This window comes from Carassius auratus, chromosome 41 (genome assembly GCF_003368295.1).
Source record: "Carassius auratus strain Wakin chromosome 41, ASM336829v1, whole genome shotgun sequence".
Lineage (NCBI taxonomy): Eukaryota > Metazoa > Chordata > Actinopteri > Cypriniformes > Cyprinidae > Carassius > Carassius auratus.
This window is the reverse complement of record NC_039283.1, coordinates 20,322,614-20,342,750: the sequence shown is the minus strand read 5'-3', so window position 1 is coordinate 20,342,750 and position 20,137 is coordinate 20,322,614. Positions and strand designations below refer to the sequence as shown.

General features: G+C 35.6%; 3 protein-coding genes across 6 annotated transcripts; 2 read left to right on the top strand and 1 right to left on the bottom strand.

The window, feature by feature from the left end:
- Window positions 1-1,104: 1,104 nt before the first annotated feature.
- Window positions 1,105-2,294, top strand: tmem42a (transmembrane protein 42a). The gene is made up of 3 exons (XM_026227566.1): window positions 1,105-1,426; window positions 1,501-1,647; window positions 1,732-2,294. Exons 1-3 carry the CDS (start codon window positions 1,250-1,252, stop codon window positions 1,873-1,875), a joined length of 468 nt encoding a protein of 155 aa, XP_026083351.1. The 5' UTR covers window positions 1,105-1,249; the 3' UTR covers window positions 1,876-2,294.
- Window positions 2,295-2,687: 393 nt separating this feature from the next.
- LOC113059223 (palmitoyltransferase ZDHHC3-like) lies at window positions 2,688-12,968 on the bottom strand. Of its 3 annotated transcripts, XM_026227563.1 has the most exons (8): window positions 12,650-12,968; window positions 11,395-11,714; window positions 10,689-10,813; window positions 9,302-9,398; window positions 8,992-9,073; window positions 7,648-7,778; window positions 6,271-6,416; window positions 3,356-3,507 (listed from the first exon to the last, which is right to left on the bottom strand). In XM_026227563.1, the coding sequence occupies exons 2-8, from the start codon at window positions 11,692-11,694 to the stop codon at window positions 3,492-3,494; spliced, it is 897 nt and encodes a 298-aa protein (XP_026083348.1). In that variant the 5' UTR covers window positions 11,695-11,714; window positions 12,650-12,968; the 3' UTR covers window positions 3,356-3,491. The 3 variants fall into 3 exon arrangements, with proteins under 3 accessions (XP_026083347.1, XP_026083348.1, XP_026083349.1); XM_026227562.1 differs by lacking the exon at window positions 6,271-6,416 and having other exon boundaries at window positions 2,688-3,507; window positions 12,650-12,952; XM_026227564.1 differs by lacking the exon at window positions 3,356-3,507 and having other exon boundaries at window positions 5,570-6,416; window positions 12,650-12,967.
- Window positions 12,969-14,281: 1,313 nt separating this feature from the next.
- LOC113059221 (receptor-binding cancer antigen expressed on SiSo cells-like) lies at window positions 14,282-19,656 on the top strand. Of its 2 annotated transcripts, none has more exons than XM_026227561.1 (7): window positions 14,282-14,708; window positions 15,191-15,287; window positions 15,428-15,506; window positions 16,132-16,290; window positions 16,942-17,049; window positions 17,215-17,306; window positions 17,936-19,656. In XM_026227561.1, exons 2-7 carry the CDS (start codon window positions 15,205-15,207, stop codon window positions 18,051-18,053), a joined length of 639 nt encoding a protein of 212 aa, XP_026083346.1. In that variant the 5' UTR covers window positions 14,282-14,708; window positions 15,191-15,204; the 3' UTR covers window positions 18,054-19,656. The 2 variants fall into 2 exon arrangements, with proteins under 2 accessions (XP_026083346.1, XP_026083345.1); XM_026227560.1 differs by having other exon boundaries at window positions 14,284-14,776.
- Window positions 19,657-20,137: the final 481 nt, after the last annotated feature.

Sequence of the window (20,137 nt, the reverse complement as noted above, 5' to 3'; positions counted from 1 at the left end):
CAGCAGATTGGCCTTTGCAAGAACCAGTCCAAGAGACAACACGACTCAAAGAGATGTTTGTTTCCTTGTGAAACTAATCTTCCTCGTCATCATCATCATCACCAACACCAAAAGATAGCAGGCTGTTGTTCTTCACCTTCACACCAGCTTTTGACTCTTCCTTCTCACCCAACTGCTGCTTCTGCAACAGCAACATCTACTTACTGTTCCACTTCCTACACTTAAAATAAATGTGAGCTGCTTACACAGACAACATTTTTGAGACATGAGTTCAGGTAGCACTATTTGTAAGTTAGCACCTCATGCTTTGAGGCATGAGCAATGAATGTAACTAAAAACACGTAACGTTACTTTTGTCTCCACCGTAGGACCTTCTTTAAAACCAACGTCATTCTCGAATTTCTTCAAAAAAGATGGTTCGGCTGGCTTAACCCATGATACATTACCCTTTTTACTAATTGTGTTTCATTTCAGATCGACCTGATAAACCGGATAAACCTTAACGTTTCACAAACACTGAACATAGATGAACCAGTAGTGTCAAGTTTGGGTTCATGCAACCTCATCAATACGCGTCTGTAAACGACCAATCAGCGCTTTCTGTGTTTCTAACATTGGGAGCTAATGATAACTTTCCAGCGTCACCACTACAATTGATTTCCTCACGAGGCGCTTGGTGGCTCAGAAAGTCAAATTCTCAACGGAGCCATGTTCAAATCACAGAGGGCGTTTTGCCTTATTAGAGACATTTTTACAGTAACACGTATAAAAATTAAACGTGTAGATATTAATGGTTATACAAATTGAAATAAAAAACGATTTAAAAATAAAATGATTTAAAAAAAATCTTACGCTGTAATCACAAATGACAGTGATTGGTCCATTATTAAAAACGTTGAGAAAAGTAACACTTCTCACATCAAGCCTATAAATTCTTCAGCAGTGGTCCAGATAATAATTTTTACCTGAATAATGACACCTAATTATTAAAAAGCAATTACACTGAAAATGCATGGAAATTATTTAAAATACGGCATTCTATTTTAAACCTACAACGCAAAGTCCCGCCCATATAATGACTAACGTAACACCGTTTCACGCGGATATTGCTCTACCTGTTTGATTTATTTCTGTGATGCACAGTAGGAAGTTTCATTATCGTTTTATATCTTAAATGTAAAATATGGGGGTAAAATAATACTATTATCACAGTGGAGACTAAGTGACTCAGTCGGAAAGAGTTGTAATCATGTTGCCAGGCGTGTTTTATGCGTTAATGGCGGGGTTTCTAGCAGCTTTAGCATCATCTTCTGCTAAGTTGTCCCTGGGTGCTGATTACCTGAAAGATGTTTGTGAAACGGGGCTAAAGATCTGGACAGATGGACAGGAAAACACTGATGGAGTTGATTCCACAACTTGTGACTGGGTAAGAAGTGTTCCATATATGCATCTATGTTTAAATGAACACAGTGTCATTGTGATGTTGTGATGTTATCACAGTTACATATACCCCTGCGGCTGCTTTGTGGTGGTCTTCTGTTCACCTGCAATGCTGTGATGTGGACCTTCTTCGCCAAAGCACTCAGACACTCGTCTTCCTCTGCCCGGGCCACTGTGACCACCACTGCCTCAAATTTCATCTCATCTGTGAGTTTTTTTTTTCTCCCTTAAACTCTCAAATTAATTTGAGAAGACAAGTTATTTAATGATTTATTTTTGTCTCTTTTTCAGGCTTTTCTTGGACATGTGATCTTTGGTGAAACTCATGCCACACTGTGGTGGGTTGGTATCATTTTGACCCTGACAGGGCTTCTTGTCTTGCATGGATCAACTCCTCAGGCTCCACAGGAAAATGCAAATAAGAAATATGAGTGACAGAAGAATACAGGGAACAACAATGCCTTACAACAATGCTTGGATTTGAGACCAATCAAGTGAAATGGTGCGAAGAAGCACTAGTAGCTAATAAGAATCATTTATGCACACTTGTATGATGGAATTATCTATGCTAAATGTGTGTGTTTATATATATATATATATATATATATATATATTTCTGTCATAGGATTGTTTTATAAAACTTCTGTAGGTAATTTATTTTTATGTATCCGTGTCAATAACGTGAACAGTTACATAATGCAAAGCCTTGAAATGTATGTAACTTTGAGCCTATAGTCATGCACTGGACTTGTTCTATATCTTGCATCAATCATGCAAGTTACTGCAAAATTTAGCCATCAAGGGAATATGCAAGTTTATAATAAATGAGTTTATATTATTGTTTATTACTATGACATGAAATGTTTATGATATATATTTTTGCTTGATACTTGACCAAATTCAGTTGTGAATCTCAAAAAAAAAAAAATGTTTTGTTTCACCTCTTATCTTTCTTGGAGATATCCTTTTTCAATTCCATGCCTTCCAAAGTAAAACCTGATTTCACACTTCAGTTAGAATAAAGTAGTTAATGGGATGCACACACTGTTAGTGAGTGGGTAAATATTTTTGCTTATTAAATGTCTATTGTGTGTCAAACCACTGACCTGGATTCTATTTTAGAGAAAACCCAATCACAAAAGTAGTATTTGTTTAGCACAGCAGGACATTATTATATATTTTACTCAATCATATTTCAAAGTTGACCTGGTATTATGTGGGAGCCCACATGCAGCCATACACTTTGATTCAGACAACAACAAAAAAGCACATTTATTTGAAGAAGCTTAAAATGGAGTTGTGCAGCCATGGGAAACACAAGGTAATGGAAAGAAAAGAACACAACAAAGAACAATAATGAAGCCTGTAATGGAAAGAAGCACAGTAAGAGAATATTTTAAAAGGTCATAAATACAATAAAATGAAAGGCATGTCATAGAACAATACAATTGTGATATATCACTCAAATCCTGGTATGGTATAGTAAGTCTTAAAAGCATTTTTGCTAATTATTGGAAAGGCTCAACAGGTATACAAATGAGCACCATATGTTTTTATTGTCAAATCCTGCACCTAAATTTGTATATTTATTGCTTTGCTGCCATTTCAGAGTGTGTTTCAATTTCAGGAATTTGGGATACATCATATACTGTGTGTGTGTGTGTGTGTGTGTGTGTGTATATATATAGATAGGATATAAGTTTCTCTTTAGAAGAACAAGATGTATTTTTGGTTTTAAAAACTGCTTCAAGGCACTGTATTATTATTATTAATCAAATGTCCACAGTAGTCTCTTTGCAAGTCCAAGGCAGGAAATATGCATTTGAATCTCAAGAGTTTAACCATTTTGATCTAATGAGGTTCCAAAGGAATCTCAATCACATCTTCCTCAATGATCTCTCCCTGTGGGAACATGGGAACAGGATCTGAAGTATCTTTCTGGCAGGAGAGATCTGTAAAAGGGCTAAACCAGGTCATAGAAAGAGGCCCTCCGAACGCAAACTTCATAGCTTCCCAGGATGTAGTCTTCTCCCATGTAGGGTCTTCTCGCTTCAACTTTTCAATGCCCTGAAAAAAAGAAAAAAAAAAACACCTCTGTGATTCTTGAAAGAGATATGAAATAATATAATCCATAAATAGATAGAAAACAACACCCATATTGCCAAAAAAAAAAGCGAGAAAGAAATTAAATTCCACTGATTGAACTGAAAATGAAAGCAAATGGTTACTATGGTAAATAAGGCATGGAAAGCGATTCATTTTAATCATGCACCTGCGTGCTGCTAGTGTTTAATCTTTAATATGAAATAACCCAACTGGAAGAAATGGTGCGACTTTCACTTTATTGCTCAAATTAAAAACACACGGAGCATGCAGCATGCCTTCGCATTCCAAATGTGGTTTCAAAAGGAAAATAAAAAACAGACTATTTTAAACAGCATGCATTGTGTTGAATGAACGAATATGTCTTTATACCGTTAGCAATCAAAGCTTACCTCCATCTCAGACCAATCATACAGGGACATCAGCCTAATTTAATTCTAAATATAATTAGTTGCTTTTTCATACATTTTAATTCCCCAAAAAACAGAGATTAGATATTTATGAGCAAAGGAACTACTCATAAAACAACATAAAAGGGAAACTAGGTTAGTGTTAAAGACAGACAGGAAGTTGACAGGAAGATAGAGGCAGAGCAAAATTGCACACATTTTGGATCTCTTAAGAGATTACAACAGTGATTTTGCAATGTGAATGGTTTTTCAGATGCTCGTTTTCATGTCATCCTTCTTTTAGACGTTAATCCACTGTCGGATACTTTAACACATTGTCACACACAAATGACAGAGTGTTCATGTTTTTAATTTACCATCTGTCAGAGAAGAACAGAATGATTGTCTTCTTCATACACATTTAAAGTTCAAGCACATATCATCCGTTCATCATAACAAAAATGTACATTAATAAAATGTAAAATGCAATTAACCAAAACAATGGCGAATCAATTAAGTTGAGGAGAACACACACATTTCTTAAGCCTGTTCCTTTCTTAAACATTTCTGCAAACCAGGTTTATGGAAACATACCGGGTGAATCAGCTCTTAAAAAAAAAAAAAATACAAGTAAATCTGATGAGTAACATAAGTACTGTTATCACTCAAAATCGTATGTATAACAGCAAATGTACCCATAATATCTCAAAACACTTTTTTTTGTTTTACATTTATAAAGTCTTTATCATTTCAATAGAATTATTATCTGACTGATTATGGAATTTAATAATAGATTAATTCTGTTGTGCAATACTTGTCGATGTAAAAGCGAGTGTATTGCTTAGTCAGTATTCATTTACAGTATGAACGGTCCCTTTAGCTACATTTCTGTTAATTACCATATTTAAAAATAAAATAATCAAACCAGATTATGAATGCATTGTTTAGTATAGAATCACTTGAATCCAAGTTTTGTCAGAACATATTTATACCCCTGTTAAAGCTGCGGTAGGGAACTTTTGATGCTCTAGCGGTTAATAAACAGAACTGCTTGCGTCTTGCGGAAGAACATCGTAGCCGGAACTACTTCTCTCTGTTTATGTCTATGAAGAATCACAAAGGTACTGGGTTACTCCGCCGCGGTATCCCCGAAGCAATCTAAAATAATATATATAAACACTTATTATAGGTGCACCCTAGTGATTCAGGACAAGCTAAAAACACGGTTTGGAAAATGGATTCATGGTGTACTCGCTTATTATATACATTTTTCTACATTTTGAACACAAACAAAGTTACGGACGGCAGCTCTGATTTGTTGTTTTTTACTGGGAGCGCATGACTTTCTGCAAATGGCAATAGGACCACTGGGAGGAGCCAGAGGTGCTTGATTTTTTTCACAGATTATCTGTCTCATATTCTACTGTCAGGACATAATGACAGGTTTAATAAATATGTAAAATAAATTTTTACAAAAAGTTCCCTACAGCACCTTTAAGCATCCTATATTGTTTATATACTACTTTTTATACAGCTAAAGTCAATAATTTTAAGGCCTGTTCACACCAAGAATGATACATATAAGGATAACTAGAATTATAATGATGGATCTGTTTTTAAGAAGTGCTTATAAATGTTTGATCTCTTTAAAGACTGGTGGATTCCGATTGGCTGTCAATGTTTTCAATAATTCATGAGCTGGACCAATTAGTTCTGAGAGTGATTCCAATGAGATTGTTCCTCGGTGTGGTATGGACTTCACTATTTTCATAGAATTAGAATGATTTCTAGTTATCATTACAGTTATGGTCCTTGGTATAAACGACCCCAAATCTGTATAATAAATTTGATCTGCATAATAAACCATTTTAGAGAATGGTTGTCAGTGCTCTTAGATCGTTAACCAGGAAAGGGCTGGAGTACTATACTGTAGCTAGGTATAGAGAATTAACAGAATATTTAAAAGCACCTTCAGAAAGTAGGTTATCATTGTGGACAGTCTGGCAGGATTACAATAGTGATTATATTAGCATAAATTGGCTTCTATTATCTGCGCAACATTCATCTTCATTTCGGTGTAGCTAGGCAGAGATGCTTGAGATTATGACATGATAAAGGATCGGCTTTCTGTTCTTAATTGAAATAAATAGAGGCAAGGATAATTGGATATGCAATGATTTGTTCTCTGAAAAAAAAGAAGAGGAAGGTGATATCGTCTCACTGGTAAATGCTCTGCTCAAGTCGGGGTTACAAACAAATTAAAAGACGCTGTTTTATAAGGTCAGTCCAAGTGCACTCGAGTCTCTAGCTTAAAGCTTCCTGAGCTCAGACCACATACTGGTAGGGGTCAGCTTTCCCGTGGTCGGGGGTGGAAAACGGGCTAAACCATGCTATCGAGAAGGGGTGTCCGAATACCGCCTTCATGTTCATCCATTTTGTTTTTTTAGCCCATCTTCTCTCTTCCTTTTTCAACTGCTCTATGCCCTAAAAACAAGAGATAACCGAGACTTCAGAGTGTGTGAATATGTCAAAACAAAAGAGGAAAAGAACAACTGACCCATTCCATAAACACAGAACTTTAACCATATTTTTGTTTTATCTTAGAAAAGTTGATATAGTGTGATTTTCATAGTGATGCCACTATGATTATGTTGATATATTACTGAATACTGCCAACTTATTTTTATAAAAAGATTATGAAGCGTAATGTATTATATATTCTTATTATGTAAAAATAACTTCACTCTCAATATTCCAAACAAAGAAAGATTCAAGAAAGAAAGATTTATTTCAGGTTTATTTATCACACTAGGAAAACTGGTCAAATTGTGTGCACTGCATTTTAGGATGACAGGTTGCATGCCTTATTTACATTATATTTTTACCAGGTTTTTTTTACATATACATTAACAAAAAAACATACTTATTACTTTTTCAAAATGAATGCGTTGAATTGTCATACTGAACACATTATGCACTGCCATTAAATATCTGGTGTCAGTAAGATGTCACTTTTTTAAAGACTCACCAAGGTTTCATTTATTTGATCAAAAATACAATATAACAGTAATATTGTGAAATATTATTACAGCTTTCAATATATATAATAAAAATTATTTATTCCTGTGATGCAAAGCTGAATTGTCATCATCATTATCCAGTCTTCTGTGTCACATCCTTCAGAAATCCTTCTAATATGCAGATTTGGTGCTCAAGAAACATTTCTCGTTATTATTGACGTTGAAAAGTCCAACAAAGTCCAACAAAGAGAATCAAATAGCATACACCTCAGAATACGTTTTAAATCAATATCTGATTTTATAGGCCAGGAATATGTGTGGATTGTGTTTTTCAGGTCAGTTGTTAGAAGAAAACAGACTATGTGTTATGCAGGTATGTTGTCCAAAGCACTGGATCATTTGGAATCACATTTCAAGTGTCAATATCATGTATAATCATGTACAGGATATTCTAATAATAAGTAAACAATGTATGTGCTAAATAAGCAGTGTGGATGTATGCTACTAGTGTACTCTTATTCAATACACCATGATTTTATACTTGTTGCATATGTGTAACATTTCACTTCAAGCACAGTAGCATTTTTGGTAAAACTGTCCACACGCATTAACCCTTAAACTAACAAACGCCTATCAGACCACAAGCACTACCTCCGCCACGCTCGCCCATCTACTGAAAAGAAGCAATCTCTTACCGTCTCATCTGTGCAGATGGAATGGATCTGGGTGCCAAACATCACAGAGGTGAAGATGAGGAAGAGGAGGCCCTCAAAGCACAGGAGGATGAGGAGGATGACAGTGGCTGGAGGGGAGAAGGTACTGCACTCTGGGGTCAGGAGAGGAGAGGGAACACATACAGCCTTAACAGACATACAGCTAGACAATATATTAACACAACTGTAAAATCCCAGACTCGTTCTCATTCTGTCTGGGTAGAATTAGAAAATTAAAGGGTTAAAAGGGTTTGTGGGTATGAATTTCTAGCAACACTTCTGTATCTGCATGTGCAAATTGAAACATAACAGGCTTGGCACAAGGGTTAATAGGCTAGACTGTTAAACCAAGCTTGGTTAGTAATATACCAGCGACCTGTTTGAAAACTCCATTGGTAAGTTTTTTTTTGCTATTGCTACAGTTCAACATTTTGGGGTCAGTAAGATTATTATTATTTTTTTGTTTATGAAAGAAGTCTCGTACTCAGCAAGACTGCATTTATTTGGTCAAAAATACACTCAAACAGTTGGCAGTACCCACTGACTTCTATAGTATGGGAAACAAATACTATGGAAGTCAATAGCTACCGTCAACTGTTTGGTTACCAACATTATTAAAAATATCTTCTTTTGTGTTCGGCAGAAGACAGAAACCCATACAGGTTTGAAACAACTTGAGAGTGACTAAAACTATTTACTTTTGAATGGTTATGATGATAAAATTAATTCCCTTTCTCTTTTAAATAACCTCCCAAAAGCACGCCAGCAGCAAACACAGGTTGAAAAACAAAAAAAATCAGACTGTGGCACGCATCTGAACAATGTGTGTTTGAATCCAGCTCACAACATTTGATTATATATCGCTTCCCCTTCTTCATTACCGGTCCACTATTTGTACAAATAAAACGGACATTATATTACATTTACTGTACATACTACTGTTTGTCAATCATAAAAAAGTGCACAGCAGCAATTGTTTGTTCTCACACACATCAACTTCCACATTCACACAGACAATGGTCTATTTTTATGATACTTTCATAGTGCTTTAGCATGCTTTTTAGAGATTAAAAAAAGTTATTTACATTGTAATCAGTGTATTCATTAGAACGAACTGGAAATAAATATAAGTTTGGAACGAACATTTACATTTTTGGGTGAACTGTGACTTTAAGAAGTACTGTATCTGTATTTGCAAAGGTTGGAATGCTTTTTCCAGTAGATAAAGTTCTAAATTGCATGCTTGCCATGATCTGACCTGACACCTAGAGGTCACTGGGGTCAAGTTATCAGTCTTGCTAACAATAACTTGCTTTTCTTACTTACTTGTCCAGTCATCTTCAAAGCAGTAGAGAAAATGAAAGACCACCATGACCAAGGAATGCAGAGAGATCAGGAAAATGTACATCTGAAAAACACACCAGCACCAACATTAGATGTTTATCAGTGTCGATTTCAAATAACCAGAATGAATTTTATTAATGATACTTTCAAATTCAGAGGGAAAGGACTGGACTTTTATCAGCAAGTCCAGAACTAGTTGCATTAAAATGCAACACTTGTAAAATGTGGCAAACACAACTGTGTTTGTGGTATTGTTAGAACTGCACACAATGAGATTTTTTTTAGTACTTACTGTGAAAAGCACAAAGTACTTCTGGTTATTTTCCCCCACACAATTGTTTACCCAAGGGCAATGATGATCCATCTTCCGTATACAGCGCTTACAAACACTAAAATGAGTTTGAAAAGGGGAGTGGAGAAAAGAAAGAGATGAAAAAGTCACCTTAACACTTAAAATGAAAGACAGTTATCAAAACAATGGTCTGAAGATATGTTTTTTATATACCGTATATACAGTACAGACCAAAAGTTTGGACACACCTTCTCATTCAAAGAGTTTTCTTTATTTTCATGATTATGAAAATTGTAAAGTCACAATGAAGGCATCGAGGGCTATTTGACCAAGAAGGAGAGTGATGACCTGGCCTCCACAGTCACCGGACCTGAACCCAAGCGAGATGGTTTAGGGGTGAGCTGGACCGCAGACAGAAGGCAAAAGGGCCAACAAGTGCTAAGCATCTCTCGGGGAACTCCTTCAAGACTGTTGGAAGACCATTTCAGGTGACTACCTCTTGAAGCTCATCAAGAGAACGCCAAGAGTGTGCAAAGCAGTAATCAAAGCAAAAGGTGGCTGCTTTGAAGAACCTAGAATATGACATATTTTCAGTTGTTTCACACTTTCTTGTTATGTATATAATTCCATATATTATTCCACATGTGTTAATTCATAGCTTTGATGCCTTCAGTGTGAATCTACAATTTTCATAGTCATGAAAATAATAAAAAAAACACTTTGAATGAGAAGGTGTGTTCAAACTTTTGGTCTGTACTGTGTATATATATATATTCAGCTTCATGCCCTGGGGTTGGACAAAATAGTGTGATTATAATAGTTAATATCATTTGTCCTAAAAACACAGAACAACTGCCACAAAATGACAGCAAACCGCAGGATTCACCTTGAACATCCTGTTTCCACGAAACCAACTAAAGAGAATTTCACAAAGCCAGCATCCATGTAAGAGCTGCAATTGCTAAATTGCTAAAATATGGTGTCATGATCATAAAACCTGAAAAGTTGGAACGGCAAGACAAACTTCAACATCTACCCTGGCAAGCTCAATCACCTGACTTGAACACTGCAGGACCACTGCAAGCAGATGGACGAGCAGATTCCTTCAACATTGACAGACGAAGACTTTCCAATGGAGACTGTTCAGAAGTTGTATGAATCTGTATCGGAAGCTGTTTTCAATTCGAATGGTGGTAAAAATCTTTAATAATGAAATATGGCTGATTTCCCAGGTGTTCACATTATTTTGTCCAACTCTTTTAAATGCATCTAAAATTCTTTTAATGCAGCAAAAAAACGAAACAAAAAAACCATGGACATTAATATGAGCATGATGAATAGTGCAGCTCCCGTTACGCATCTATGTCTCCACATGCTCCTCTCTCACCTGCAGTGGTGAGCTCTATCCGGCTTGATACTGCAGCATTTGGGACATTTGTAAACCACCTGGCCAGGCTTCAGCTGCAGGCTCTCGATGTACTCCTTAGTGGCGTTTCCCTTTGGCACGGCTCCCTAAGAAAGCATCAAGCAACTTCAGCAACATTTTAATAGTATTATGGGAAGCATTTATGACACCCTGATGAAGATTTAGGGTAGACTAGGGGGGAAAACAGCTACAGGGATGACATTTATGCTCAATATTTTTTGCATAAGTTTCGGTACCTACTGAATTCAAATGAATGTCTATTTTATATCTAGGTAACTGGTTAATAGTAAACATTAATGGTGTTGCTAGAAGCTAAATTACAAGATTTTATCTTGACTGTGAGCTCTGGGGGAAATGATAACATCAGTTATTAATTACAAATTGTGCGACTTAACTGAATCTTCAACATGATTAATGTTAATAGTTAACATGCAATAAACTAACACAGAATATGTCTAATGAACATATTATTAATATCAATTTTATATAGATAATTATAGATGCAACAAATATAATTATCATTAAATATATATTAGTAAAATATATTATTATTACTATTCTTAGTGAGATACAGTAAGGTATCATTTAAATAATATATAATGGGGGAAATTGTCTCCTCTACCCACCGGGTACCCTGAAAGCATTTATTATTTGGGTAAAAACTTACCGGGTCGGTGCACATGGCTCTGAAATGAGACGCCAAGGCGAGGAAGGCCAGGCTGTTGAAGAGGGTGCCGTTCAACAGGCTGTAGGTAAGGCTCTTTGAAGGAATCAGCATGACGAACAACACAACGACCTCGGCAAAGACGACGAGAAGCCAGGTGATGATCGCACAAACGATGCCGCAGGCATCTCTGATGAACCACATGTTGTTCTGTCGCTCATGACAGGGAGGAAGACAGTGTGCGGGCTCCAGGCCACTGGCCTGCCTCTCGACGTCCCTGAAACGTGGCACCGGACTTCTCATCCTACCACGGAGATGCCATCCTGTCGGTGGCAATGGAAAAAAAGAGACAAAGATGGATAAATCTACCTTATTTCATCACTGAAATATTTTTTTTTTTTTAGTTCACAAACCACACAAAACAAGATGGTGAGTATAGATTTGTTTAGACAGTGGATCTCAAACAAGGAGCATTAGAAAACTTCCAAATTTTACTTATTGGATATACAAGGTAATAAAAAAATATTGACTTCTAGACCTGTAAAAGTCAAGGGAATTCATAAAATATTAAAAGGTTATGGGCATTTTTATAATATAGCTAGGCCAAGCTCTAAATTTATTTGTGAGTAACGATAATTTTAAATTATTATGCAATTTTATCATTAAAAACCCTGTATTTGACTTAACTGGGGAGGTCTTGAATGTTGAGAAGCACTGCTTTAGGAGACCCAGAAGGTCATATTTAGTGGACACAGCAGTATGGAAGCTGCAGTCTGACAGATAAAGTCACTAAAGCAGAACCAACAATGTCACAAGAGGACACATTGTAGTTCCAGTGTTTTTTTTTTTACCTCCCTTTATGGTCCACAGATCAATACATCCAACTTGTATGCCTACTGATGACATTCCGATCTACTCGGGTCAATAACGAGACAAGCATGCATTGTTCAAGTGTGCCTGACATTATTTAGCAGTAGCATTATGCGTTTCAAAATATGTAAAGAAAATCAACTTCACCAAACAGCCCAAAGTCTAGTTTATAAAGTCAAAGAATCAAAAACAGGACATAATAATAACACAGTGGCGAAAATTACCATCCATATAACATCAACAACACATAGCGCACTTTTTTATCATATTATTAAATCGTATGAAATAGAATGTATATAGCAAAACAGCGATTTTGATTGAATAACACTGAATTCAGTAATCCAGCTGTTTACAGAAACCTGCGCTACCTGGCCATAGCGATACTCACGTATTTGGCGACGCTGGAGCTCCTCGCGTTTGCTCGCCCACTCAAGGCCGAGAAGATCCGATCATGCATGGACCACGCTAACAGGGGAGCATGTTCGACATCAGTGTTTTAACAAAAATTGTGGTTTACCCGATTATTAGTCGAGGGCTGGTGAAATGCTGCATTTTTGTGCCGTGGCAGCTCCTCCCTCCACTGGAGAAACTGATAGCCACACCTCCCTTTCGCTAGATCACGATCCGAAATGGAAACCAGTTCTAGAGAACGAGTCTTTGGACTGCAGGAGTTGCCTGGGAGACTGAAACTTGAGGGTCTTTTATTTGAAGGAGCCGCCTCAGGTTGATTTTATTCTATTGGGAATATTTTGTTGTATTAAAAACATAAAAATTTTAAAGCCTGTTGCTTCATAAGAATTTTAATCTGGTACACAAAATGAATGTCAGCGCGATCGAGTCTTGTAAAACGACTTTAAAATATATCCCTTCCAGTAATCACAAACGACTGTGATTGGTTCGTCCCCACAGCGCTGAGAAAAGTATATATCGTTGAGAAAAGTATATATCGTTGTTTACCTGGCACTTCTAGACACTGATAAACTTTAATAGTGATTGCTTTTAAAAAGGGAAAATAAATAAATAAATAAAACTATTATTTAGGCCCCCACCCATATATATATATATATATATATATATATATATATATATATATATATATATATATATATATATATATATATATATATATATATATATATATATATATATATATATATATTAAGATTGCTGTTTGCCATTCTAGTCTATTTATTTCTATTTATTAAATTGACTGAGAAAGTAAACTTGTGGTTTGAGGCGTTGATAATGTTTTAATGTTTTAGTGTCTTGAACAACAACAAAATAATAATAATAATAATAATAATAAAATCAATTTCTTGCAGTTTGGTTTTTATTTCCAAATATGCAAATACTGATATAGTAAAATAGATATAAATTAGTAAAGGTAATAATTGTTCGTTAGCCTATACATTTCAGTTTTGATAGATCAATTTTGTTTCTCATTTATAGAACATATTTATATTTCAGAATGAGTTAATGAAAACCCTGTCATATAATTTAATAACTTTTTTATATTATGACCCAGTATTGGTTGCACTGTCCCTTACTGAAATCAATGTGTGCAATATTCATTTTATTTATCTATCTATCTATCTATCTATCTATCTATCTATCTATCTATCTATCTATCTATCTATCTATCTATCTATCTATCTATCTATCTATCTATCTATCTATCTATCTATCTATCTATCTATCTATCTATCTATCTATCTATCTATCTATCTATTTATTAGCAGGTTTGGTTTTAGCACGGACTTTTATTGTGTGGTGTGACTGAGCCTAAAGCGTAAAGCGTCGCATAAAATTTGCGCAAAATAGCCCAACATGTTGGGTTGCCAAATTGCCAACCACATTGTTAAACAAAATAATAATGATTGACAAGATCATTTTATTTAATTTTATTTCAAATTGTAATTGTATTTTATATTTATATTTTACATTAACAGCTCATACAAAATAGTCCTGGTTAATGATTGTTGCCTATATCACTGGTTTATGAGGCATAAGTACAGAGCTAGTATGAACAGTTGTTGTTGTAGTTGTTTTTTTTCCTTTCCATAATCATAAATTGTGTATTTACGTCTTTACCTGGCATCAAAAAAAGATTTACCCGTTTTAACACGTTTTTATAAAGTCTATGTTTTTAACCCAGGAAATTATTTTATGCGGACAATCTGGCAACCCATAGACTCCAGTTCCCCGTTGGTGTGAGGAGGTACAATGAAGGGACGATGGCTGCCTGCATCAGAGTAATATGGATGAGAATGACCACCTTGACAGTCGCTATTCATGATGGGTCTGTTCTCCTGAACGCTTTCTTTGCCAAAACACACTAATCTCCCTGATTCGTCCCATCTGTAGACACCAAGTGTTGTGTTTGCATCAGTTTGCTAGCTCCGTGCTATGATTCTATCCACATCATCTCTCTTTAATTGACCTGACCGGTGAGTAGCTGACGTTTGATGGATATTCGCCGTTTTATAACACACATACGCTTACAAGCTCTGTGAAGGTAAGTTAAAGCGAAGTGACCTCATTAGGCAACACAGATGTTTAGTTAGCTGGCTTTGTTTGTTGCTAACATTAGCAATTGCTATTGTAGTACATTTGTTTCCATGGTTGTTGATGGTAAAGGTCAGTATGGCAAACTTGAAGCACAAAAAAAAAAAAAAATTATATATATTTTTTTTATATAAATTTATTCATCAAATTAAACCTCAGAACAGAACGTTTGCAAATTGTTCAAATAGCATTAGTGTCCAAGGAATTTGCATGGATTCTTTAGAGTAACATCAAATATAATCTACGTCTGAATTGCTGACGTTGCTTGTCTTAATTTTTTTTTTTTTTTTAGGTTTGATGCGTTTCTATTTTGAAATGAAGAATGAATTAACAACCTTTCCCCTTTTATTATTTCTCTCTTTAGATATCAGTCATAACATGGCCATCACACAGTTTCGCCTTTTTAAAATATGCACCTGCTTGGCATCTGTTCTGTCATTCTTGAAGAGACTGATTTGCAGGTGAGTAAGTTTTATACTCTTTTGTTCAATTTGATACATATTGATTTTGACTGTTGACATAAGAGGATCCGGAGATGAGAATGTGTGTCCCTAACAGACATGATGCTGAGTTTCGTCTGTTGTCTTTTTTTTTAATGTAGGGCTGGAAGGTCACGCAAGCTAAGCGGGGATCAGATCACCCTTCCGACCACAGTTGATTATTCCTCTGCACCAAAACAGGTTAGAGAATGCATCGTGCTGAAGATGAATATTGGAATATTTGCTATGGTGATTGGTTGGGAAATGGGTCATAAGAAAAATAGTTTGCATAGAAAAAGTAAAATGTTTGGCCAATATTATATAATCTAATTTTAAAATAAAAGTATATTGTTACAATACATTATGTTTTAAATAAATCTTGAATCATGTGACTGAAAACTGGAATAATGGCTTCTGAAAATTTAGTTTTGCCATCATGGGAATAAATTACAGTTTAAATTATATTAAAATATGAAATGCTATTCACAATATTACTGTTTTTTTGTTGTTGTTGTTTAACGTTTTGATCAAATTAATATTTTGGTCAGCGTTAGAGACATATTTCAAACATATTACAAAATGGTCTTGAAAATAATGTTCTGGCCTTAATAGTGGCTTTCATAGGGGATGTAGATTAAGTATTCCTATCAGTATGAAATTAAAAGAGCTTTTCAAATTACAAATAAAAGCCATGCATTCGTATGCATCTATGAGAATGACAAAAATAAAGCACAGTTTCTTAGAATGAAACTGGGAAGATGACTGTTTCTACTAATGACCTTTGTTTGATGTAATGAGTGAATGTTTGCTGTATAATTGAATTCAGCCGGAGATTGAAGAGTGGAGCTCATGGGATGAGGACGCTCCCACTAGTATCAAAATTGAAGGAGGTAACGGGATAGTTCCCCCTCCACAGAATGAAGCTGAAGAAGAAGAGCCAGACTACTTCAAAGACATGGCTCCCACCATCAGGAAAACCCAGAAGGTAGGCTCAGTATTTGTGGGGGTTACATCGGCTGCCAGTTCATTTATTTCTTATCTCTTATATCTTCTGTCCTAGTTAAAAAAAAAAAAAAATTATTCTGTCCTATAGTTTTCATATTTTATGTTAATAAATCATAGTAACTCTTCTTCTCTTGTTTTCTCTTTTAAAAACAATATAAAAAATATATACAATTTGTTAACAATTTATTTCTTTAAATAGGGCATATGGAAATGAAATCCTAGTAAAATAAGAGATTTTTATAGTCTAATGTGAAAAATTCTAGAAAGTTTTCATCACCTTGTGATGAATAATTGGCCAGATATCGTTGAAGGACTAATGCAGTGGTACTGCTGACCTCCTCAGTCCCATTTTTGTGTAATATGCAATATCATTCAAAAGTTTGGAGTCAGCAAATAATTTCTACAAATTGTTCAAAAGTGATAAAAAAATTTTTTTAAATTAATTTCTGTTTCAAATAAATCTGTTCTTTTGAACTTGATTAAAGATTGATTAAAGAAGCCTGAAAAAACATCAACATTAGTAATAATAATAATAATAATAATTTCTTGAGCACCAGATTAGCATATTAGAATGATTACTGAAGGAGTTCTAAAATAATCATTTCATTTCCATTTTGTGCTCTTTTTCCAGATTGTCTTGAAGAAAAGGGAACCTCTGAATTTCTCTATGCCAGACAGCTCCTCAGGTTTCTCCAGCCGACTAGCTGCCACTCAGAACATGTCCTTCATCCAGCCCTCTGTGAGTGATACAGTCTAAAGACTGATAATCAGTTATTAGGAGGCCAATTAACACACAAAAAAAAGGATTTATTGGGAGTCCTCCAACTCCAGCAGATCTCATCACTTTAATATGTTTGATCAAGTGGTATGTGATCAGAAAACACAATGTCTCTGTGTGCTGCAGGCGGAGCTGGGGGACCTTGACACCTGGCAGGAGGACACCAATGCCTGGGAGGATGAGGCAGACGCAGCCTGGGAGGCAGAGGAAGTGCTGAGGTAAGCTACCTTACCAGCGGACTGTGAGGTGATGCTGTACAACATAAACATGTTTCCCTTGATATCTGCAATAGTAAATCACTTATATATAGATAACTAACTAAATAACAGATTTTTATTTTTTTTATGAATAGAGGGTCAATCCATTTAAAGGGAGAACGTGGTGGTTTTATGAGTTTGTCCACTAGGTGTCAGTGTACAAGCACAGTTGTTTTCAACCTCCACTGCATTGTGCCAGATCATGATTAAAGGGACAGGTCACCTAAAAATGAAATAGTGTCATCATTTACTACCCTTACGTCATTCCAATCCTGTGTCCACTTCTTTCTCAATGTTGTATATAAAATATTATTTTTAAGGATGTTGATAACAGTTTCAGTTCCCATAGACTACCACTGTGTGGATAAAAAGTACAATGGAAGTACTGGGAACCGGAAATGCTTGGGTTTCTGGTCACTCCAGGTTTGGAATGACATGAAGGTGAATAAATGACGACAGAATTTTTGGGTTTACTTTGATCTATCATATATCATCATATTTGAAAGGGCATGATTTTTAATTGTCTTTACAGACTGCTGATTACTGATAAACATAAAAAATATATCTTTCTTTGTCTGTGGTGTACACAGGCAGCAGAAGCTGGCAGAGAGAGAGAGACGTGCCATGGAGCAACAGAGGAAGAAAATAGAGAAAGAGGCACAGAGAATGATGAAAAAAGAGCAGAAGATTGCTGTCAAACTTTCATAACATTAATACAGCGCACCGGACACTCAAAGCAACAGCCAAACAACTGTTCATATTACATTTGACCTGGTTTTGTCCTGCACACCATACTACTGTCTTCATCTCTTTGGGATATCCATCGGCCACATTAGGGATTTTTGTTTTGTATTTTATTTTGGGGGGTTTTTCTTTTTTGTATTGGACTGAACACAGCTCAAAGAATCTTCCCTTATGTTTAATGAGATGTTGTGACTGTTCTTACTGTGCGCTCGAGGAAAGATCGTGTTTTTCTGTCAGTATTTATAACACTTGAATGATTTCCAGAAAAACATATCATATTTGTTTTGTTTTTTTTGCCTTTTCCCCCACCTGTTTTTCTTCTTCAAAGTCTTGTGCTTGAAACACTGGACCTGATATTGGGTGATATCTCAATATTTCAGAATAATCAAATTTATGCAACCTTGGGTTTTCGCTCGCCACTTTCTGTTTCACTGTCTTTCTAATCTGTTACAGTTCTGTTTACCTGATAATCATGGGCTTACTTGTGAATAATCTTTTACGACCTTACAGTTTGATCTTGATTTTTCCAAAGACAGAAATTTGAGGCAAGGAATTCATATTTGTCAGTGTGAATAGAGAGCAGAGATATTCAGTATGTAACTGAGGCTCAAAGAAACCGCTTTTAAGAGACGTGGGTTGGTCGTTATGGAAACTCTGGAATTTGTAAAATATCCAAATTGGCAACTGAACCATATTTTATCTTTAGTAAGAAAAAATATTGACAGTTTATTTTAAAGCAGTTTCACCAGGAGAACGGCTTGTCTTTTGCTATTAAAACATTTCTTATCTCTTGAATATAAATTGATCATGTTTATTGATACAACGAGGATGATGATGATGATGGTGGTGCTGAAATAAACTTCTGCATGCTGTGATTATTAAGGAACATAAAGCCATGAGAGCCACAGGTACAGATATTGAAAATCTGAATAAAATCACACCTTTAGCTATGATTTATGTTCCCAGCTCATGCATGCTCATGCCTTTTTAAGTTGTTTTTACAATTTTTCACAGTACGTCCTTAGCTGTAATAAAAATTTCAGTTATCGCTTCAATGGTTCATTTTAACTGGAGGCTTCAAGGTTCTTCTACTGTAATTTCTGCACCAAAGTAAAAAGAAAGTCATTGGGTCTCTGAACATTATTAGGAATACAAGACTTTATTCGATCTGTTAGTATCCAGACTGTTAAGAAGTTCAGTCAGCATCATAGAGCTGCCTCTGGAATACATGTGCTATTATTTGTGATATTCAAGGTCAGACGCATTGTCCGGACCGGAGGAATATTCCAGCTCTGAGATTATGATGTCATAATCCCCATCTGCCTCAGCAACGCCCCCCGGCCGACCAACCAACCCTCCCACAGCTTTACCCACCTAGACGAGAGAGGAAAATAAACCATGACTGAAATATACATTACATGCTGTCTTCTGCAGCTATGCGCATCTTTATCACACCGGACTTCATGTTTTTCACATGAGTTTGTCTCTGTAATCAAGATTTTTGGACCATGTTCATTAAATAAAATGTATGTGTTCATTAAATAAAAAATATATAAACACTGTTCAAAGATTCTATGCACCAAAAATGCATTGAGATGAAAAAAAAATGCCTCAACAAAATCATATTAACACTTTTACAGTACATAGTCTGGAACAGAGCTAAAAGCTAACTGTAGTGTCCAACTGGGCTAATGGTACATTATAGCAAGCATTTTCTCAGTCTTGCTATTTCATGCATGCAGGGTTGTGTGTTATGCAATAGTCAAGTCCCATCTGGTAACAGATGTACTATGTGTTTTCAGGCGGCCCAGGGGTCCACACTTGCTGTGTAATGGTTGCTTTAGTCTCAGCTTCTGAATATAGCAGTGTTGAGGTTCATACACTCCATATATTTTGTATGATATAAAATGTTTTTGGATTCTTGTGTGTGTACCCTGCAGGTCCATTAAATAAGGATTAATGCACTTTTAACTGTTGCTGCCTGCAGGATTTCTCTTAAATCATTGAAGTTCAAAACTTCTTTGTTTCGTCAGTTATGGGGACATTCA